Source organism: Salmo trutta, chromosome 24 (genome assembly GCF_901001165.1).
Source record: "Salmo trutta chromosome 24, fSalTru1.1, whole genome shotgun sequence".
Lineage (NCBI taxonomy): Eukaryota > Metazoa > Chordata > Actinopteri > Salmoniformes > Salmonidae > Salmo > Salmo trutta.
Genome location: NC_042980.1, coordinates 11,207,722 through 11,231,805, shown reverse-complemented (window position 1 = coordinate 11,231,805; position 24,084 = coordinate 11,207,722). Strand labels below are relative to the sequence as shown.

At 42.4% G+C, this 24,084-nt stretch overlaps 1 protein-coding gene across 4 annotated transcripts in view; it reads left to right on the top strand.

Moving 5' to 3' along the window:
• LOC115160687 (kalirin) overlaps positions 1-24,084 on the top strand; it is a 260,920-nt gene that overhangs the window by 162,247 nt on the left and 74,589 nt on the right. For all 4 annotated transcript variants that reach the window (XM_029710940.1, XM_029710941.1, XM_029710938.1 and 1 more), the window contains exons 12-22: positions 3,245-3,414; positions 5,843-6,017; positions 6,627-6,822; positions 8,258-8,424; positions 11,099-11,218; positions 15,632-15,850; positions 16,006-16,155; positions 16,996-17,110; positions 17,541-17,656; positions 23,306-23,428; positions 23,898-24,080. In XM_029710940.1, coding sequence (XP_029566800.1) covers positions 3,245-3,414; positions 5,843-6,017; positions 6,627-6,822; positions 8,258-8,424; positions 11,099-11,218; positions 15,632-15,850; positions 16,006-16,155; positions 16,996-17,110; positions 17,541-17,656; positions 23,306-23,428; positions 23,898-24,080 — 1,734 coding nt within the window. The remainder of the gene's footprint in view (positions 1-3,244; positions 3,415-5,842; positions 6,018-6,626; positions 6,823-8,257; positions 8,425-11,098; positions 11,219-15,631; positions 15,851-16,005; positions 16,156-16,995; positions 17,111-17,540; positions 17,657-23,305; positions 23,429-23,897; positions 24,081-24,084) is intronic.

Below are 24,084 nucleotides of genomic sequence, written 5' to 3'. Positions count from 1 at the left end.
ATTACAGTATTACAAACCTGGGATTACAAATAGTATTGCACAACCTATTTCTCCCTAATCCTATTTCAGGTTCATGGTGAAATCTGTAAATGTGTGGTAGCTGTGTCGTGCCGGTCATGCCCAGTGCAGCGCAACAACAGCCAGGATCCTTCAGCTAAAGCAGGAGTCACACAGAGAAGCATGTTTAATTCTGAGCTCAGATCAGTCATGGGGAGCTGTTACCATGGGAACCACTAAGATGGCAACGCCACTCTCTGCTTTATTCATATTATTTATTTTTTTAACCTCTACGGGCCACGGTGGCAGTATTGAGCATTTTGAAAAAAATACGTGCCCATTTTTAACTGCCCCCTACACCAACTCAGAAGCTAGGATATGCATATTATTAACACATTCGGATAGAAAACACTCTGAATTTTCTAAAACAGTTTGAATGGTGTCTGTAAGTATAACAAAACTCATATTGCAGGCAAAAACCTGAGAAAAATAGATTAAAAAAAAATGAGAATTTTGTGGCTGTACTATTTAGTGTCATTGTTTATTAGATACCATAGTGAGAAAGGATTCAGTTCGCAACTCCTACGGATTCCACTAGATGTCAGCGATCTTTATAAAGTTGTTTGAAGCTTCCATGATTAACAGGGAGCAAATAAGAATGCATTGAAGTTGACGTCCGTGGGATGTCGTCACTTCCATTATGGCCTGCACCTGCGCAATCATGAGACACGGGACATTTTTCAAAAACGTTTTTCTAGACACAGGTGAGGTCTGGTTGAAACATTACTGATGTTTCACGTTAAAAATGGCTCTAAAGATTGATGCTAAACAACGTTTTACATGTTTGAACAAACATAAATAGATTATTTTTGTAACTTTTGTAACTTTTTGCCGTGACTTCACACACCCCCCCCGCGCTACTTTTTAGTAGCCACCGAAGCGCTAACAACATGGAACAACTTGGAGTTCTTTGGACATCAATTATGAACTTTGTCAAAAGAAACCACATTTGTTGTGGACCTGGAATTCCTGGAACTGCCAATGGATGAAGATAATCAAAGGTAATGGATTATTGACAATAGTATTATTGATATTACATGGTTACAAGATGATGCTAAGCTAATTAGGCTAGCTTATTGTTCTTAGCACAGCACCTGGTTTATTGCAACTTGTGATTTCCCAGTAAAGTTATTTTGAAATCTGGCAAGACAGTATCATTTACGAAATGTTAAACTATAATTATTTGAATGACAATATTATAATTTACCAATGTTTTCGAATAGTAATTTTGAAAATTGTAACGTTGTTCACCGGAAGCATTTCAGAGAAGAAAAAAATCAGAATTTCACAGCTACTGTAAAATGCGGTTTTTGGATATAAATATGAACTTGATGGAACAAAAAATGCATGTATTGTATAACATAATGTCCTAGGAGTGTCATCTGATGGAGATTGTCAAAGGTTGGTGCATAATTTTAGCTGGTTTCTGCTTTTGGTGACGCCTGACCTTGAATTGAAAATGGATGTTTGTACTTTTGTGGCTATGTACTGTCCTAACATAATCTAACTTTATGCTTTTGCCGTAAAGCCTCTTTGAAAATCGGACAATGTGGTTAGATTAAGGAGATGTTTATCTTTTAAATGGTGTAAAATAGTTGATTGTTTGAGAAATTGAAATTATTAGATTTTTGATGTTTTGAATTTCCAGCCTTGCTAGCAATCCCGTCTCAGGGTTCATTGCTAACCCGTGGCCTCAACAGGTTAACCCTTCAAAAAACACAGAGAATTCCCTCCGTATGTGTGTGCAGTCACAATCCTGAGTGAAGTGAGCCAGTGTACAGGTTCGAGTGGAAATGATGACAGCGGGTGTGTCCCAAATGGCACCCTATTCCCTACATAGCGTGCTACCTTTGACCAGAGCCCTATAGGAATGCGGATCGGGCCCTGGTCAGAATTAGTGCACTATAAAGGGAATAGGGTGCCATTTGGGAGGGAGATGATGACGTTAGTATCCCGAGGTGTGTTTTTCATTTTTTTGTGCGCCATTCTTTAAGAATGCGGTTCCTGGAATTCAACGTGTCTGTTAGTGTTCATGAGTTGTGTCATGTGAGATCTTGCCGTTGTACTCATCTTTGTTCAATGATTAGGCTATGCTTGTTCTTGTCGACCTCATTGGAGCGTTGCAAACAACACCTGAGCGTCCACTTGTAGTGCTCTCGTTGTGGTGCTCACCATCTTGACTCATTTCCATCTTCCAATTATTGTCTGTGGAGGAACACTTAGCGAGCAGTAAATCCATGCATCGTTTTATGGCTTGGTGCATTCGAGGTAAAGTGCCGTTATTGTCACAGGCTAAAATAATGAAACTCTTCATACCAGATAAACTGTTATGAGAGAAACTCATTTCACAGGCTCGCCCGCCCGCACACACACTGCACCCTGAGAGAGTGAGAAGGGCAGTGCAGCGTTACTTTTACCATAATGTCCTATGAATATGCTTTGAGGACCAGCAGGCCTAGCAGGCCAAATCTATGTCCAGCCAGTTCATTTTTATGTAAATAGGAAAAACCTCAACGGTGCATCTCAGTAAAGCTTGAACCAACTACGAACGGTGAGGAAGTCTGCGTCTCAAATGACGACCTATTCCCTATATGGGCCCTGGTAAAAAGTAGTTCACTTTATATAAGGAATAGGCAATAGGGTGCCGTTTGGGATACAGTCTTGCAGGTGCTGAACTTTGCGATTCGTTTCCCCCTCAACACAACCAAACGTCTCCTGCCAATTTACTTGGATTATGCTTCAGGTGTTGTGTGTAATTGTATATTCAAGCTCCTGTTCCCTCATTGAAATATTAAAGTGCCGGTAAATCTTTTTTTTTTCTGGTGAAAAATAAAAGAAAGCGGTGTAGTTTGAGAAATGGCCGTCTGTTTTCAGGTGCGTTTTGTGAGCAGTTCTCTAATTGTGGAGATGGAAATGAAAATGGATTTCTTTCTTCCCCCGCTGTCAAACAAATGAGTCTAAAGTGAGATACAGTATATGCTGAGTACTCGTCCTGCGTATGTATTATACATATGAAGCAAAACCGAAAGGTTATTGTCTACTTTACTAAGTCAATGCTGCTATTGCTGCTTAAAGTTTCACCCATTATGTCCATTACAGTCTGACCCTCAAGGTGTGAGTTATGTTGTTTTCTGTTGTAACGTCTCTCTCTCTCTCTCACTTCCTCCCTCTCTCTCTCTCCCTCCAGCTGTGGACGTGGATGGAGGATCTCCAGAAGGAGCTGTTGGAGGAGGTGTGTTCAGACTCGGTGGAGTCAGTCCAGGAGCTCATCAAGCAGTTTCAGCAGCAGCAGACGGCCACCCTGGAGGCTACGCTCAACGTCATCAAGGAGGGAGAGGACCTCATCCAGCAGCTCAGGTCAGTGCTGAATGTGCTACATTTAGGGTGAAGTTGCCCCTATATGGTGTTCTGGGGTCAGTTTTACATTTCCCCCGCTAATGGATAAGGTTAGGAATGGGGGAAGCTGATCCTAGATCTGAACCTAGGGGAAACTTCACCCCGGAGTGTGCTACAGAGGCCTCCACCAGGGGACAGTGGGGAGAACTACGGGCTGATCTAGGATCAGTTTTGTCTATTAGATCATTATGAATTAAATTACACGGATGGGGGGACTTGATCCTAGATCAGCACTCCTACTCTAAGACGATTTGTACTGTACACTCTTAGAAAAAAGGGTTCCAAACGGGTAATTTGGCTGTCCCGATAGGGAACCCTTTTTGGTTCCAGGTAGAACTATTTTCGGGCCATGTAGAACCCTCTGGGGAAAAGGTTCTAAATGGAACTCATTGGGGTTCTACCTGGAGCCAAAATGGGTTCTTCAAATGGTTCTCCTATGGGGACAGTAGAACCCTTTTAGGTGTACTCACTGCAGTCAACAAAACGCACTCGCTTGTTTTATGGGCCACGGACCCTTGTGTGGGAGAGAGTGTCAAGTGTCCGAGACCATATATAGACTGCTGCACTATAAGGCTGTGTCCCATCCTATAGGGTGCCATTTGGGACGCACGCCAAGTCTAATACTACATTGTGATAGGTGTTGTATTGCTAATCCACTCCAGGGGCAGGTGTGTTAACCTTTTACTGCAGTGGGCTAAATCAGGGTCACACAGACTGTTTCTTGGTAGTCTTAAACAAATGTAATTTAAAACAAAAGTATAAAAAGATAAGACACCTGTACCATGTCAGATATAGGGCAAATTTTTTCGGCTGGTGTTAAGTTTGCAATTTCTTCATGTTAAAACTGGCGCACAGGAATTTACCAGCCCTAACAACCAGGTTACCTGTCTTATATCAGCTCGTTTGCGCTCAGTTGGTCGGGGTGGAAATATTTGAGGTGTGTCCTTAAAAACCTGACCCAAAGTGCTAATTTCAGACAGCGCTGGTCGGGATATTTAAGACTGACCAAAAGCTGGTTTTAGCTATAACGCAGTTGGTTATGGCATGAATTTTGACAATGGAAACGCACCTTATCCAGCCGTGCCGATCACTGTCCATATGCGCATGGTACAAGAGTAGCCCAATGTGCTTTTGGTGCCTGTATACTTTGTATTTACAAACATAAAAAAACGATTGTTTTTTCCCATTTAGTTTTATTTCATTAAAAACCAAGCATAACCTCCCCTCCTCTCAATTAAGGCAGTTTTTTTGTCTGCCCGATGCAATCGCAAAGTAGTCAAGACTGTGGATAAAGGGTTTGGCTCTTGAGACCGCGTGGAAATACATCTTAATCACCAAAGCTTTATTAAAAGATCAAGTTTAAGAGGAGTAAGACAGTGAGCTGACATTCCGTTATATATCTATGTATAGTAGGCAGGCCTACATTATTTTAGCCGTGCGGGTACCGTTCTGGACGGGCGTAAAAAACCCTCCATGATGTAAGCTACGTGTCCATGCCCATCATGAAACGAGAGATGGAAAACCCGGTGTATACCGGTGAACCTCATATTTAGAAGTTACTGTATCTGTAATCCTGTAAAAATGGATTGTTTTCATATGTTCAAACCCCGAGCCCTCCCCAACTATAACGAAGGCTGGTTCAACAGAAATGTGTGTCTTTTTTTTTTGTTATCCTGGCAATTTTATTATATCGTTACATTTTTACATGTATTTATTTTTGTTGTTGTCGTTGTTCATTTCATTACAACCAAACGTATTAGAATGATTCCCCTTTCCTGGTTTTATGGTGACAATGTCTGTACGCACGCTTGCGGTAAAACTTCTGGAGATGTGTGAATGTGATCTGATCTGTAAAATGGTTGCAATTATGTTCATAAAACGGGTCTATTTGGGAGCAGTATAACGGGGAGTCGACATTCTCCCTTTCTATCCATATTGGATCTTTGTCCAGCTACTGTGAAAAGTTTGGATGTGCGTGAAACCTTCCATGTCAGCGTTGTTTTAATATTATACGCCCACTGGGAGAAATTATGGTGCCCGTAAGTGTGACATAGCCTATTTAAAACAAGTTGTTTGAAATCTTATTCAAATTATTTGTTCTCTTTTTAGGCCTTTTCATTCATTTAATTAGAGCTGCCTTGTTTATTACATATTTTACATCCTCTCTTATTGAACACTAACACCATGACACTAACACCACGGGGCACTACTAGAGTCCTAGCGGCCCTGGTCAAAGATAGTGCGCAATAAAGGGATAACGTTAATAGGTTGCCATTTGAGCCTTGGTCTTATTACTCCCTGTCTCACAGCTCAGGTTTCTCTCTTTCTCTCTCTCTCTCTCTCTCTCTCTCTCTCTCTCTCTCTCTCTCTCTCTCTCTCTGGGCTCCAGGGACGCTGCAATGTCCACCAACAAGATGCCCCACAACAGCTCCATCGCCCACATCGAGAGTGTCCTGCAGCACCTGGACGAGGCCCAGGGCCAGATGGAGGAGCTGTTCCACGAGAGGAAGATCAAGCTGGACATCTTCCTGCAGCTACGCATCTTTGAGCAGTACACCATCGAGGTGTGAGCGGGAAGACGGCGGCTGGGGGGAGGGGGGAGAGGGGGCTCAGGTGGCCGGTCGATGGGAGTGTGGGGGGGGCTACTGTGTACTGTGCCCATCTGCTGGCCACACAGTAATCTAATGATCGTAGTGTATGGCTTGGAGAGACCTAATGTCAGTTGACTTTGATAGATAACTGCATGCAGTGCTGCTCTCCTAGTATGTCCTAGACCTGAGACGTGCTGTGAATTACCATTGGGTTTGTATTATGCAACGGTGTCATTATGAACTATAATATGGGGAGAGCTATATACTGTTCTTATAGATGTACAGTATGCCTAAGGGAAGAGATTTGGTTATGTTATTGTTTCACAAAACATCTGAGCTGCACATAATGACTTAATGACAAGACTCTCAGTGTATCAAGCATCTCAGAGTAGGGATGCTGATCTAGGATCAGTTTCGCCTTTTCGATCACAATGAATAAGACTACATGGACAGAGGGGCCCTGATCCCGGATCAGCACTCGTACTCTGAGATGCTTGATACATACGGCCCCAGGTGTGCCATCCAGTTGTAACACTAACAACATTGTTAACCTCTGACCTTTGCCCTCTGCTCTCCCTGCAGGTGACGGCGGAGCTGGATGCGTGGAACGAGGACCTGCTGCGCCAGGTGAACGACTTCAACTCGGAGGACCTGACCCTGGCCGAGCAGCGGCTGCAGCGCCACACGGAGCGCAAGCTGGCCATGAACAACATGACCTTCGAGGTGATGCAGCAGGGACAGGACCTGCACCAGTACATCATGGAGGTCCAGGCCTCAGGTAAACACTGACAGCCACTCATATTGCGCAGGGATAGGGGGAAACACTCAACTGTATCTCTTTTGCTCCCTAATGACACTCTTGTCACTGGATGTTTCTATGCTGCGTGATATAAAGATTGTGCAACTCACATGGTGTGTAGTTCTGCCATGAGAGTCTACAGGTACAGTATGTAACAGGGCTAGGTGTAGAATGGGTTAAAAGAGAGGGACAGGAGAGTAAATGGGTAGGTTTGCTGCCCTGCCAACTCAGAGAGAGCAGCGGTCCACCCACCGTACCACCTGACTTGGGCTCATGTGGAAGGATCTGATAGTAGTGAGGGATGGAGGGAGGGTGGTAGCAGTAGAAGTTCAGAGGGGTAGTAGAAGTCTTATATGAACATCTGTGGAGTTCACCATCTGGAGAGAGGGAGAGGAGTCAGGAATTAGGTTTGAAAAGCAAGGCTTACCTTCCCCCTCAGCACAATCCTCTTACCTGCTTCACTGCACTGCATGGGGTTTAATACTAGGCCTGGGCTGCATCCCAAATGGCACTCTGGGAAAAGCACTCAATCTGGGCCACCCTCGTGTGCCCTTCATGGACTGTGTGGTCTGTGACATCCCCCTCTGTCCTGACCAATGGAGACTTAAGCCCTTCAAAGGTGTGGGCTGGACTCTCGACAATATTTCTCCCTGGAAGATGGAGTTAAAATGTGACCAAGTGTAGGGTCACATCTTAACCGGTACAGTATAGACATTTGTATTGATGTTTTTTGGAGTGGTACTCCTCCTCACTATGCCTGTGTCCTAAATGGCGCCCTATTCCTTTTGAAGTGCACTACTTTTGACCAGGGCGCATAGTGTGCCATTTGGAACGCACAGCACTGTTTTCTTTTCTCATCAGATACACTTGATAACCCTGTGGTTTTGGGTAGTCACAGGAATTATTTAATTAGACATTGAAGTGAGGTGTTGTCTTTTCAGGTCGGGTGATTTAATTCATTGAGAAAGAACAAGGTGGATAGAAATTAGCTGGTGTTCATTGGAGAAGGACTAGTGCACTAGCTCCACCTAGTGGTACAGTTTATATCACCTTATGAGGTCTATTGCACGGCGAAACACTCAACTGTATGGGAGCTTTCCAAATGGCACCCCGTTCCCTATATAGTGTACTACTTTTGACCTGGGCCAGTAGGGCTCTCAACAATAATGCTAACCATCTCATTGGATTTAAAGATCAGTGAAAAAAAGACAAAAAGATTGCAAATCCAATCAGTTTTCCACGTTAATTCAACACCCTCACGTTTCATTATTTGGTTGAAATAACACGGGAACGACACTGTTTCAACCAGTTTGTCTGAACACAAGACAAAGGCATAGCTTCATTTGTGGTATGTAACTACTTGTGGCTGTATGATGTCATGCCGTAATGACCGTGGTCCTGTGTGGTGTTCTAGGCATCGAGTTGACTGGGGAGAAAGAGGTGGATCTGGCCACTCAGGTCCAGGAGCTGCTGGAGTTCCTCCATGAGAAGCAGCATGAGCTGGACGTCAGCGCTGACCAGACCCAGAAGAGACTGCAGGAGTGTCTGCAGCTCCGCCACCTGCAGTCTGAGGTCAAACAGGTGGGTGTACACCCATGCTTATATTTTAGAAGGGGTAACGAGGGCGAACTGGGCTGGTGAGAGTCCAGGGCTGTCTCTAACACGCACACGCTCGCGGCAAACACACACGCACACATGCAAACCCGCACGTGCACCCGGCAGAATGCACCCTACGTCAAACAGTCAGTGTGAGTGCATGGCTGCCGGCAGAGGTTCAATATTTGATCAATGACCGGCTTGTATTAGCTTCTTGGTGAAGACAGCTGTTCACTCCTCTCAAACGTTTTTGCCTACTGATCTGCCTGTATGGCCTAGAGTCAAATGTGAAGTCGATGTATGCCAGTGCCATTGAAAAACACTCAACTCGATTATTGAATCATTTCTCAGACAGGCTAGTAATGTATTGTCCGTGTCAATCTGAGCGTGCCTCTCAAACGGTCCCCTATTCCCTATATAGTGCACTACTTTTGACTAGAGCCCTATGGACTATGTAGGGAGTAGAGTGCCGTTTGGGACGCATCCTGAGAGAGCAAGCTCTCTGGGGAAATTTCAATGTGAATGACAGTTTGACAGAGAGCACATTAAGCTGTGTGCCTTCCTCGCTGTACAAGAAATATACAAACTGTGGAAATACAGAGGAATAAAATCTGCTGGATCGCTCTCTCAGACTGAAGTTTGACGGACCGTCCGCGTAGCAAATCGCCTCTTAAAGTCAAATGGATTATAACAATGAATGATTCAGCCTCAATATCAATGCAAGTGGATATTTATTGGATAAATGCTGCAGGTTCCGTAAATAATGGATGATATTTGTCGCAGTGCTAGTGACACACATAATGTACGCCACATGTCGATGGTCAGTAGTAACCGCTCTTGCTGTTATTGACCGTTTTTCAAGTCTCAGGACTCCTAGGAAAAGAGATGTCGATCTCAATCGTACTTCCCTGGTGAAAATGTACCTCATATACTTTATGAAGGAGAAATAAATGAAACCGTGTGCACTGTTAAATCAGTGAACCGACTCGGTGGCCTTGTGGTTAGAGTGTCCGCCCTGAGATCGGAAGGTTGGGAGTTCGATCACCTGGCCGAATCATAGCGAAGACTGTAGGAATTGGACCCAATCTGTCTCCATTTGACACTCGGTGTTAAGGAGATAGATTGGGATGAAGGCTCTGTCATAGACTAGTGTCCTGTTCATGGGGTGTACTTGTACGTCAAGCTGCCTTACGCAACAGGAGATAGGCTCCTGCTCCTATGAGTCATTCCGGCTTACTAGATGAATTACTCATGTTATGACGTACTGCAAATCCCATCACCATTTGAAGTAGCACTAGTGGTGAAAAATCTATAGCCATGCAGACGCGTAACCCTACCACAGATGGTTGCTGGCTTCCCTCACACCGTCCGCAGTTTCATTCCTCATCTCGCGCCAGCTTCCTTCTGCACTAATCTCATTTGGACTGTTGTAATTGAGGGCCAAACTGCTCTCACCGGGGACCTGGGAGTGAAGAGGCTCCACTTTGCATGATGCACTCTAATGGTAATAGGGCTGATTGTTGGAGAGTAGCTATAAAGGAGGCTTCTGGGACGCTGCCCAGTCCAGGTAATGGAGGGAGGGAAGAAGGGAGGGGGAAAAGGTGTAGCAAAGGGAAGGGCTGAGAGAGGGAGAGACAGAGACAGAGAGAGAGTGAGAGAGAGAGGGTGTAGCGGGAGGGAGGGAGGGAAAGGAAAGGAAGGAAGGGGGCGAGAGGTAGAAAGAAAGAAAGAAAGAAAGAAAGAGAGAAAGAAAGAAAGAGAGCGAGAGGTAGAAAGAAAGAAAGAAAGAGAGAAAGAAAGAAAGAAAGAGAGCGAGAGGTAGAAAGAAAGAAAGAAAGAGAGAAAGAAAGAAAGAAAGAAAGAAAGAAAGAAAGAAAGAGAGAAAGAAAGAAAGAAAGAGAGCGAGAGGTAGAAAGAAAGAGAGTGGTAGCGATGAGCCATATCCTCTGCACAGCTGGTCTCTGAGTTTTAGGAAGCTAGAGAGGAAAAAAATGATCCATATGTTTCTAATCCCTCGTGGGATTCCTAAATGAACAGAAGCGAACATATGTAATATCTAATCGTTAATATGCCCGTGAAGATTATGCTACTGCTAATCCTAGTTTATCCCCTTGTTTATGTTGAACTATGCCACCAAGCTGTGCTTTCATGAAGCTCAACTAACTATACCAAAGCTCTGTGTGCCTCTAGTTTGATCTCATGCTTTATTTTGGGATCGCATTAGATATGCATTACATAAGTCTGACTTTATGTATTTCTAGGTCTGACTCAGTCTGTCCCTCTGACGTTTTCAACTGCTGTTTGAGGCGAACCATGACTGAGCATGTTTCTTGTCATAAAAAAGTGACATTATTGAGTACTGTATTATGTTACGTTACACCAACCAGTTCTTCTAGCCACATTGACCATAGCTTCCCGTGAGCTCATGGTTGCCCAGACCAGTGGTGGCTGGTGGCACTTTAAATCGGAAGGACAGGCTCGTAGTTATGGCTGGAATGGAATGGTATCAAACACATGGTTTCCATAGGTTTGGTACCATTCTATTTTAGCCATTATTATGAGACATCCTCCTTACCAGCCTCCTCTGGCCTAGATCGAACTGTACTGTACCAATGTAAACTCTAAACTCCTCTCCTCTCTGTGTGTCCCCCCCCTGCAGGTCCTGGGCTGGATCCGGAACGGGGAGTCCATGCTGAACGCCAGCATGGTGAATGCCAGCTCGCTGTCAGAGGCAGAGCAACTCCAGAGGGAGCATGAACAGTTCCAGCTGGCCATCGAGGTAACCGCTCCCCCACCCCCCCTCCTCAAAACCAGGCTGACTGACCAGGCTAATCACTGCAACGTGCGCTGTCATTAAACTATACACACACACACACACACAAGCATGCACGAAGTGTAAACCCTGCATTTGCGTGCACACGACACAGCTAAACGCAAAGACATATTTGGTGTGAACTCCATATACCGTTAAGACACACACGCACACACGCAGATGCACGCACCCGCGCAAACATTGTCTGTCAACGTTACACACGCTCAGGCGTACACACACACACACACACACACACACACACACACACACACACTATCTGGGGAACACAGTACACTGGTTGTTTTCCTTCAGCTCTTTAAATAGCTGCTGCTCTGAGCATGACAGCAGCGCTCACACACAGGATGGGGCTGCTTGGTAAAGTCCTGTTTCAGCACACACACACACACAGCACGTTGGTGACCTGGCACACAGTCTGGCTCTGCTGTGGCTCTGACTCCGAGTAGTGAAGCCTGGTTCCGGAGGCCTGTTCCAGCCCAAGAACCACCACCCAAGACTGTGTGTGTGTGTGTTTGCGTGTGTATACTTGGGTGTATGTGTTTGTGTGGGTGCGTGCATGCATGCATGTGAACATGTGCACGTGTGCTGAATCCTGTCCAGCACAGCTCTGGAATTGATTTGGGGGAATGAAAATAAGACCTTTAAGAACCTATTAGCTAACTTTAATTAAATCACTGTGCAGGGTGTAGAGGGAGTTTTCTTAATGTAATCACCATCCCTTCCTCTCTTTGGGGGAAACAAATGTATTTACCCTAGAAAGCCAACACAGTGGCCTATCTCTCCCCATACATCAGGTTTCTATTGGGACCTATAGAGAGAAAGGGGCAATCTGGGATTCAAACGACAACACAGCGACACCCCGCCACTTTTTTTGGTAAACGGCTGAGGGATGGGGTAAAACAAGCTTATATTTTGGGTACTGAGGGGGCACGATAGTTGAACCAAACTCACGATGAGGCCTTTATAAGTTACATATTCTTCAAGAATCAATGACCAGCACCTTTAGCATGAAATAAATCACAAAATAAATAATACAAAGACTGAGCTGTATTGTATGCAAAAAAAAGGTAAATTATATTCTTTTATACGAATACAATTGCTCAGAGAAAGAACTTCTGTTTAACAAGTCCTACTTGCTACTTTTTTTTCTCTCAAAATGATTGGCATTCCTTTTTTCCATCCCTTTCAATACCTTACCTTTCGAGGGTAACGCCACTGAGCCTTTTCCTCAAATGTTTTATGAGATTGAAGAACACGTTGGGAAGGGATCTTAGACCATCCCGCCATACATCCTTGATCATCCACCACCAGATTTTACAGTAGATATGAGGTTCTTTTCTGCTTATGCGTCCTTTTTTTGACGCCAAATCCCACCACTGGTGTGCGTGGCCAAAGAGCTCCATTTTCACGTCATCCAACAAAATGTAAACGCCTGGTGCTTTGGTCAGATGACATGAAAATGTTGCTTTTTGGCCACGCAAACCAGTGGTGGATTTGGCGTCAAAATAAGGACGCATAAGCAGAAAAGAACCCCATATCTACTGTAAAATGTGGTGATGGATTTTTGATGTTATGGGGCTATTTGGCTTCCACTTGTCCTGGGGCCCTTGTTAAGGTCAACGGCATCATGAACTTTACCCAGTTCCAGGACATTTTAGCCAAAAACCTGGCTGCCTCTGCCAGGAGGCTGAATCTTGGCCGCAAGTGGATTTTCCAGCAAGACAATAACCCCAAGCACTAATCAACATTCACAAAGAAATGGATAATTGACCACAAAATGTACATTTTGCAATGGCCATCTCAGTTTCTGGACATGAACACCATTGAAAACCTGTGGTTTGAATTGAAGAGGGTAGTCCATAAGAGCAGACGAAGGATATCAAGGATCTGGAAAGGTTCTGTATGGAGGAATGGTCTAAGATCCCTCCCAACATGTTCTCCAATCTCATAAAACATTTTACAAAAAGGCTCAGTGGCGATATCCTCGCAAGGTGAGGAATTGAAAACAGGGATGCCAATCATTTTCACCCATATCTCTTTGAGAGGAAAAATATATGACTTATTAAACAAAATCTCTTTCTCTGAGAAATTGTATTAGTGTAAAATAATAGAATTTTCTACATTTGTGAGCATAAAATATAGCCAGTATTTGTATTAATATACATAATATATTATTATACCGTCTTTTTTGCTCATCTTTATCAAGGAAAATATTTTGGACCTGATTGTATCAATAATTCTAAAAGTAAAACAAATTCATGTAGCAATCATAGATGACCCTTTTAGGGAGGTAAGACTGCGTTTACCTGATTATATCATTTTAGATGCAAAACGGATGTTGTAAAAGTAACTACATTGACAGAGCGTTCTAGATGAACCAGTGACTGTTATGTGATATATACTCCTATGAGATTGATGCTTTATGAAAGGTTTATGGCTCTTGGTCCTATGCTTTCATGGGGAGTCAGCATTTCCCTGGCCCTCCATTAGCTGTGGAGCAGAAACCTGGGATGCACGCCAAATGGCACCCTATTCCCTATAAAGTCCACTACTTTTGACCAGAGCCCTATGAGCCCTAGGTCAAAAGTAGTGCACTATGAAGGGAATAGAGAGCCATTTGGGATGCGGCACTGCTTTACGTTATAGTTTAGGAAGGCTTCTAGAGTTAGGTAATGGGACTCGTGTAGAAATTAAATTCCACATTTGTTATGTAACGGTACATTTTCTTCTCGTTCCTATTCTGCCGATATTTTCAATGGATTTTTCATTCAAAGGACAAACTCAATTGCTCGTATTCCCTTTGGAAACAATTCCTGTTTTTTTGTGTATGATAATACATCAATTGTAGTGTTTTTGATTAAGTAGTAACTTAAAGTTAAATACTGCACTCATTCTTGTGTAAGTGCAGAAATGTTGAATTACTCTTGACGGCTTTATTTCCTTTTCTCCTGTATTAGCTTTCTCTGGTGGATTTATAGTTGTAAATCAGGCCTGGTTCTGGCAGGAAAAACAATGTGGTAATTTGCCTCTAAGAATGAATAGACTTGTTAAAATGCATTTCTGTTAAATTCTGATTTATTTTTTCCTTTGTGATGTAGTGCAGCCTAGCCAAGAAAAACTAAAAAACTGCCATTTGACACTTACAACTGAATGTTCTCTTTCTAGAGGACAACATACACTGAGTGTACAAAACATTAGGAACACCTGCTCTTTCCATGACATTGACTGACCAGGTGAAGGCTATGATTCCTTATTGATGTCACCTGCTAAATCCACTTTAATCAGTGTAGTTGAAGGGGAGGAGACCGGTTAAAGAATGATTTATAAGCCTTGAGATAATTGAGTCATGGATTGTGTATGTGTGCCATTCAGAGGGTGAATGGGCAAGACAAAATATTTAAGTATCTTTGAACAGGGTATGGTAGTAGGTGCCAGGCGCACCGGTATGTCAAGAACTGCAACACTGCTGGTTTTCCATGTGTTTCCATGTGTATCAAGAATGGTCCACTACCCAAAGGACATCCAGCCAACTTGACACAACTGTGGAAAGCATTGGAGTCAACATGGGCCAGCATCCCTGTGGAATGCTTTCGACACCTTGTAGAGTCCATACCTCAACGAATTGAGGCTGTTCTGAGGGCAAAAGGAGGTGCAACTCAATATTAGGAAGGTGTTCCTAATATTTGTACACAGTATATATGAGATGAGGAAAAATGAGGAGAGAAGTGCAGTCGAAGTTACATCACAAATGGTACCCTATTCCCTATATCGTGCACTACTATTGACCAGGGTCGTGGTCAAAAGTAGTGCACTTCATAGGGAATAGGGTGCAATTTGGGACGTAGACATGGAGTGGCCATGTGGAAAGATAATTGCGTTTATTCTTAGTGTGACAGTATCTTTCGACAGCTCCAGACAAGTAGCTAATGAAATGTCACTTATCTTTAAGCCTCTCATATTTTTGCATCTTTTTTTAAATAAAACCAAAACTCAACTTTAAATCATCATTTATTGGAAGGTTTTAATCACATAGGCAATGACATCCAAAGGATACCCGGGCTCACAAAATGCCTTGCAAGCGCCAGACTAGACTGGACTACAGTCAATGGCATATATCAAGTCTTTAGGAAAAAAAGGGTTAACATTACCATGATTTTCTCACCTATGCTTCAGCCCCAAAAAACAACATTGTAGAAAACCCATTTCAGCAAAAGAATATATAAAGTCTGGGCACATGTTCAGCTTGTAAAAAACATATTTACACTGTTAAAATGAACACATGATCATGTAACATTGTCATGTCATTACCCTGAACCTAAACAACCCCTCTCTCTCTCTTTCTCTCTCTGTGTCCCCCCTCAGTCCCTGTTCCATGCCAATTCCCTCCAGAAGACCCACCAGAGTGCCCTGCAGGTGCAGCAGAAGGCTGAGGTCATGCTCCAGGCGGGCCACTTTGACCCGGATGGCATACGGGCCTGCGCCGAGAAGGTGGCCATGCACTGGCAACAGCTCATGCTCAAGATGGAGGATCGTCTCAAGCTGGTCAACGCTTCTGTGGCCTTCTACAAGACCTCAGAGCAGGTGTGTGTCCACACCAACCCCCACATAGCCTCCGTCTTGTCATCCTGTCCCTATAGAAAAGGCTGCATATTGGTAGAATCCGGTTCTGTGATGGCACCTCGAAATTGTGTCCAACCTAGCATGAAGACTAACTGAGACCCCTGTGCCCTCTTCAGGTGTGCAGTGTGCTGGAGAGTCTGGAGCAGGAGTACAGGAGGGATGAGGACTGGTGTGGTGGCCATGACAAGCTGGGAGCCATGGCCGAGACTGACCATGTCATCCCCCTCATCAGCAAACACCTGGAGCAGAAGGAAGCCTTCCTCAAGGTACAGCAGAGCAACATGGTTGCGTCTCAAATGGTCCCCTATTCCCTGTGCCTCCTTTGTCTGCGGCGGTACATCATGTTCGTCTGGAATTAAAATAATAAACCAACACAGACAATTAGCTAGTATACAGTACAGATAAATACGTAGCTAGCTAGCAATCCCATTTAGCTACAAACTTAGCAAACAGATGAACGTAGCTAGCTAGCTAACTAGCTAGTAGCGACACTAGCTGGGTCATGACTCAAGATCAAGAACCGTCGCCACCCCTCTTTGTTCCTTTTCCACAAACGCGGCAAATGCATAACGGCGTAATGACCCAGCTAGCTAGCTAGAATCAAAATGGAAAAACTCCAGGGAAAATTCAGTGGTATCACTAACTATGTAAGGACGACAGTAATAAAAAGTATACTTGAAACTAGCTAACGTTACAGAATAAATAGCTAGAGCAATATTAGCAAGCTAATACATTAGGGTGGGCGCAACCCATGTTCTGTTGATCATTCATTTGCTGCATATTCACAGACCATGAACTCGGGCTCTTCTGTCTGTCTGATTCTCTTCAGTAGAACACATCTGTATTCTGCAACACGTAGCTGTTAGGTTTCATATTGATTTTCCCATTACAGAACTGAAATACATGTCCACCTCTTGCAAGACATGTTGTGAATGCCAGTTTACTTGTTGTCAACTAAAAATGAATAACCATGTTGACAGTAATGTATCTATGGTGTCACACATGCAATATCTTAACCTCAGTTTCAATGTATTCTGGATGGTAGTTGTGGATATGTCGTCCATTGCAATGATCCTGTTTCGACAATGTCCCTTCTTGTGCCCCAGGCATGCACTTTGGCCAGGAGAAATGCTGAGGTATTCCTGAAGTATATCCACAGGAACAATGTGGGTATACCTGGTGCTTCAGGCCATGCCAGAGGACCCGAGCAGCAGGTTAAAGGTCAGTCACAACAGCCCTATTGCACGATCATGGGTTGTGTCCCAAATGGCACCCTAAATGGCACCCTATTCCCTATATAGTAGCTAATAATAATTATATTTCATTTGTGGAGTGCGTTTCCCCAGACTCACTGCACGCCTACTTTTGACCAGCACTGGTCAAAAGTAGTGAACTATATAGGGAATAATAGGGTGCCATTTTGGACGCACTTATATTGACTACTGAGCACCAGACCTTATACCTTACTGTTACTAACTCTTTTAATGCTCTTTTTCTTTAGGAAATGTACATATTTCTTTTTATGTTCAGTTGAACTTACTTCTAAAGTTTCTTATGTTCTATATGGACTAGTGAGGGTTTTGTTTGAAACCACTGTGTTGACGATATGCTAACTTCTTTCTGTGCTCCCTGGTCTCCCTCTCCTCTCTAGCCATCCTCAATGAGCTGCTCCAGAGGGAGAACCGGGTTCTGCACTTTTGGACCATGAAGAAACGGCGCCTGGACCAGTGCCAGCAGTACGTGGTGTTCGAACGCAGTGCCAAACAGGTGAGCTAGATGGACACTCAATCACTATGGTACTTTTTAACGGTACATTTACAAACCTGTATTATGATAAATAGATTTGAAACGTGTATCTCGTTATGGTAAATGGTGAAATATAAGTATAGCCAGTTATAATTGTAATGGCTTAGAAGATAATAAGAAAAGAAGAACAATATTTACCTGGCTCAAAGAGAAGGAATATAATATCTATTGTTAACAGGAAATTCATTCAACAATTTTAGATGAAGTTGTGTGGGAAAAGGACTGGGGTGGTGAAATATACTTCTCCCATGGGGAAAGAAACTCAAGTGATATTAATCAACAGTCATTTTGATCCGAATGTGCAAATTGTCCAAACAGATCCGTAAGGTAGATGGATGATTTTAAATATGTTATTGGACTATAAATAGATATGGGCCATTAACCTTTACGGACCAAATAATGATGATCCACTCTTCTTTGAAAGTATATATAATAAATGATCAACCCTACAAGACTCTATTATTATGGTGGGAGATTTTAATACTGTTTTAAATACCTCAATGGACCGTAAAGGAAATCACACTACAAACTATCACCCTCATGCTCTTAAGGAAATCATGAATGTCATTGATATATTGTAACTAGTGGATATATGGAGGCTTAAATATCCTGACCTAGTGAGATATACATGGCGGAGGCTCAATCAAGCTAGTCGTCTTGACTACTTTCTTATGTCATTTCTTATGTCACCAAAAGTTTAAAAAGTGTTGCTAGGGGATAGAATGCAGTCGGACCATCAGATAATTGGCATATACATTACTCTTACCACGTGGGCGAGGTTATTGGAAATGTAATCAAAGCCTATTGGATGATAACTTGTTTTTAAGTAGGACAGCATTTATAACCAAATTTTTCCGACATAACATACTGTAGGTACAGCAAATCCCCTTATTGTATGGGGACACTTATAAATGTGACTTTAGAGGCCATGCAATTCAGTACTCATCTCTAAAACAAAAGCAATTTAGGTCAAAAGAGTCCATACAAACAAAGGAAATAGAAGGTCTAACAGAACAGATAGATAGCAATAAAAACTGTACCATAAGGGCTCAGAATAAGTTAGAGAAACAACAAAACAAAATGGAGGAACTTATTCAAGAAAGATCAAGTGTAATATATTATAAAAATAAAGCAAACTGGATGGAATATGGGGAAAATGCACCAAATTATTTTTTCATCTTCAACATAGAAATGCTACCAAAAATAATTTACTGAAACTTGTTAGAAATGACAGTCACCCATGATTCACCAAATGATATTTTGAAAGGGGTACTTTAAGCAAATGTTTTCATTTCAGTCTCCTCCATCTCCTCTAACCTAAGCTAATTGTATGGATTTTTTTCTATTAATAATGTAAAATTAACAGCCGTACAGAAAGACTCATGTGAAGGCGAAATTACAGAGGAGGAACTTCTTCATGCAATTAAAGCCTTTAAGTCCGGGAAATCTCTAGGGCTGGATGGCATACCAGTGGAGGTATACCAAACTTTTTTTTATATACTCAGAAGACCGTCATTAGCATGTTTTGACCACTCCTATGTAAATTGTAAATTATCAGACACTCAACAAGAAGGTCTGATTTCGTTATTACTGAAGCCCCTTACACTTCAAAATTTATAACGCATAGATTTAAAAAGGTTTTGTCGGACATTATTAATTCTAATCAGACGATACATTGGAGATAATATAAGTCAAGTACTGGAAACAATAGAACACTATTTATTTATGTTTTTATTTTTTCACCTTTATTTAACCAGGTAGGCTATTTGAGAACAAGTTCTCATTTACAACTGCAACCTGGCCAAGATAAAGCAAAGCAGTTCAACACATACAACAACACAGAGTTACACATGGAATAAACAAACATACAGTCAATAATACAGTAGAAAAAAATATATATACAGTGTGTGCAAATGAGGTAAGATAAGGGAGGTAAGGCAATAAAATAGGCCATAGTGGCGAGGTAATTACGATATAGCAATTAAACTCTGGAGTGATAGATGTGCAGAAGATGAATGTGCAAGTAGAGATACTGGGGTGCAAAGGAGCAAAATAAATAAATATTTATGGGGATGAGGTAGATTGGATGGGCTATTTACAGATGAGCTATGTACAGGTGCAATGATCTGTGAGCTGCTCTGACAGCTGGTGCTTGAAGATAGTGAGGGAGATAAGAGTCTCCAGCTTCAGTGATTTTTGCAGTTCATTCCAGCCATTGGCAGCAGAGAACTGAAAGGAGAGGCGGCCAAATGGAGGAATTGGCGTGCTGCGGGTGGGAAAATGGGCCTGTTATTCTTAGCTGACTTTGAAAAGATTTTTGATAAAGTAAGCCTGGAGTTTATATATAAATGCCTGGAACATTTACATTTTGGACAATCTCTTATAAAATGGGTTAAAGTTATGTATGGTAACCCTCTGTGTAAAATAGTAAATAATGGCTACTTCTCAGAAAGTTTTAAACTGTCAAGAGGAGTAAAACAAGGTTGTCCACTATCGGCATATCTATTTATTATGGCCATGGAAATGTTAGCTATAAAAATCAGATCCAACAATAATATCAAGGGATTACAAATCCAGGGCTTAAAAACAAAGGTGTCATTGTATGCTGATGATTCATGTTTTCTTTTAAATCCACAATTTGGATCCCTCCACAGCCTCATAGAGGATCTAGTTATGTTTTATAACCTCTCTGGATTACAACCAAATTATGATAAGTACGTATTACGTATTGGATCACAAAAAAATACAACTTTTATATTACCATGTAGTTAACCAATAAAATGGTCGGATAGTGATGTGGATATACTCGGTATGCATATCCTGAAAGAAAGAATTTATCTCACTCTTGCTACCATGGAAAGGTAAATACCTGTCTATTTGTAGAAAAATCACCCTGATTAACTCTTTAGTCATATCCCAGTTGACCTTTTTGCTTAAGGTCTTGCCTACACCTAGCGAACAGTTTTTGAAATTATGAGAAAAAAATAAGTACAAAATGAAACAAGCCTATTTATATAATGAATATGAATTCAAAGGGCAGAAATGATAAAATATTAAAGCATTAGACCTCTCACTAAAGGCTTCAGTCATACAAAAGTTATACATAAATCTGAACTTGTTCTCTAGCAAATTAGTAAGAATGTCTCACCCTATGTTCAAGAATGGCCTTTTTCACTTAATTCAGATTACAACCTCTCACTTTCAGTTAGTTTAAAAGGAAATCATCTCCCAAATATCACTATTTTTAAAACAAGCCAGAAATTTGGTTGCAATTTCAATTTAATCCACCAGAAAAGACAGAACAAATAATACAACAAATATTGTGGTTAAACTCAAATATACTAATTATATCATAAATAGGACGGATGGAGTTGTCACACATGCAGCTAACAAAAACATATGGAAATGTCGGCTCTACCCAAAATTACAACCAACTAATTGCAGCATTACCGCAAAAAAATGGAAGAGGAAAGTGGAAGGGGGAAAAGTAAGGAACTTGTCTGTCGGCCCTGTGTTAAAGACCATAATTGGTTAAACAAAATTGTGATAAATATAAAAGTATACCAGTTTCTTTTAAGGTCCAAAACATTGACAGCCGTGCCATATAGATTGCAAAATAGTTGGGAAGAGATTTGTGACGTACCGATTCCATGGCACATGGTTTATGAACTGATACGCAAAACAACGACGGATTCAAAAATGAGAATTTTTCTATTTAAATTATTTTACAAAATTCTCGTAACCAATAGAATGTTATTTATATGGGGGATACATCCTTCCCAGCTCTGCAGATTTTGCTGCGAAGAGACAGTCATTAGATCATTTGTTTTGGTACTGTCCATATGTAGCTCGTTTTTGGTCACAGGTCCAGGAATGGCGTGAGAATTGCAATATTTACCTGGATCCAACTCTGCAGATAGCACTACGGGGTGATCTGAAAAGTCATAGTCTATCGATCAATATACTTTTAGCAAAAATGTTTATTTTCAATTTACAAATTTACAACAATGAGAATAGAAAGGTTCAGTACTTTTGTGAAACATCACAGCACAGTTGAAAAATATATGGCAAATAGAAATCCAATATGGATGGTTTTAAGAGATAGATGGGAGGGGTTGAATGGAGCTGAAGGTTGGGACTAATAACAACAAGAAATGAATATAAAACATACTGTGTCCGTAAAATGTATATAGGTTCAGAACTTTTGTGAAAGAGCACAGTTTGAAAGATATGGCAGACCGGATGGACATCAGAAATAGATGGGAGAGGTTGAGGGTAGAGGAAGCACAGGAGTAAAAACAAACAAAATAGAACTAAAATAGACTGTTCATAAAATGTATACAGTAAGCTGGAAGTAGAAGCCAAAGCTTCAATTAGGGGAGGGGTGGTAGGGTTAGAAGGTAATAAAGGAAAATATATTTTAAAAAGATATGTATATATATGTATTTATATGTATTTGTATGTATGCATATGTATGTGTATGTAAACTCAGCAAAAAAAGAAATGTCCTCTCACTGTCAACTGTTTTTATTTTCAGCAAACTTAACATGTGTAGATATTTGTATGAACATAACAAGATTCAACAACTGAGACAAACGGAACAAGTTCCACAGACATGTGACTAACAGAAATGGAATAATGTGTCCCTGAACAAAGGGGGGGTCAAAATCAAAAGTAACAGTCAGTATCTGGTGTGGCCACCAGCTGCCTTAGTACTGCAGTGCATCCCCTCCTCATGGACTGCACCAGATTTGTCAGTTCTTGCTGTGAGATGTTACCTCACTCTTCCACCAAGGCACCTGCAAGTTCCCTGACATTTCTGGGGGGAATGGCCCCAGCCCTCACTCTCCGATCCAAGGCATCTCACAGTACGGACATTGACATTTATTGCCCTGGCCACATCTGCAGTCCTCATGCCTCCTTGCAGCATGCCTAAGGCACGGGACCCCGGGCATCTTTCTTTTGGTGTTTTTCAGAGTCAGTAGAAATGCCTCTTTAGTGTCCTAAGTTTTCATAACTGTGACCTTAATTGCCTACCGTCTGTAAGCTGTTAGTGTCTTAACGACTGTTCCACATGTGCATGTTCATTAATTGTTTATGGTTCATTGAACATGCATGGGAAACAGTGTTTAAACCCTTTACAATGAAGATCTGTGAAGTTATTTGGATTTCTACGAATTATCTTTGAAAGACAGGGTCCTGAAAAAGGGACGTTTCTTTTTTTGCTGACTTTATGTATATGTATATTTGCTAAAATATATATGGGGGATTGGAAGTAATGCAGACAATTACATTGATGGAAGCTACAATCTATCTGCAATATTAAAGCTCATCTACCCCCTAAAAATAGAAATAAAAAACGACAACAAAAAACAGGTGAGCTCTCCTGAACGCAGCCCAAGCACTCCGAGTGCTGTGTTTATACTGCATGTACATAACATCTGGCCCTGGACTAGACCCAGCCAGGGATACGTGGGGGTTTTGTTTGTTTTCGATGGCCAGCACAGCCACCGATGAAAGATAGAGGGCATTCAGAGAGGGAGAGAGGAATATGGAAAGAGGGAGCTCTTCACTTCTCTTCACTCCCCCCTGTCCCGTCTGTCTCCGCAGGCCTTAGACTGGATCCAGGAAACAGGAGAGTATTACCTCTCCACTCACACCTCCCCTGGAGAGAGCGGCGAGAGGAGTCAGGAACTGCTGAAGGAGTACGAGGAATTCAGAGTCTCCGCCAAGGTGTGGACCTGGAGCTGGGAAGCAGACCTAGGCTACGTCCCAAATGGCACCTTGCTCCCTATGTAGTGCACTACTTTTGGAGTAGGGTGCCATCTGGTACGCTGCCCTAGAGCTACTGTTCGGAGTCTGCTGAGACTCCCTCACTTACTGCTGACCCTATACCTGCATATGATATTAGCCAAACATTTCCGCTGCAGCCTGCCTTGTGTCTGCCTGTCTTCAGCCCAGTGGTTCAGGCTGCAAGCAAGTGTTAGAGATCTCTCCCGAGGCATGCATGCACTCTCTCAAGCGTCAGCCTAGACACTGACGGGGAGTGTGATGGCTACAGATGATTGAAACACTCACACACGATCATGCTTACACACACACATACGCGCACGTACGATAATACGCACACGCGTTATTATGCAAACTCACATACACACACACTCGCACTTATACACGTCATCTCTCCATGTGCTTCCTACAGCAAACCAAGGAGAAGGTGAAGCTCCTCATTCAGCTGGCCGACAGCTTTGTGGAAAAGGGCCATGTGCACGTCACTGAGCTGAAGAAGTGGGTCACCACGGTGGACAAGCGCTACCGAGACTTCTCCCTCCGGATGGGGAAGTACCGTTCTAGCCTGGAGAAATCACTGGGCATCAGCTCTGAGGTAA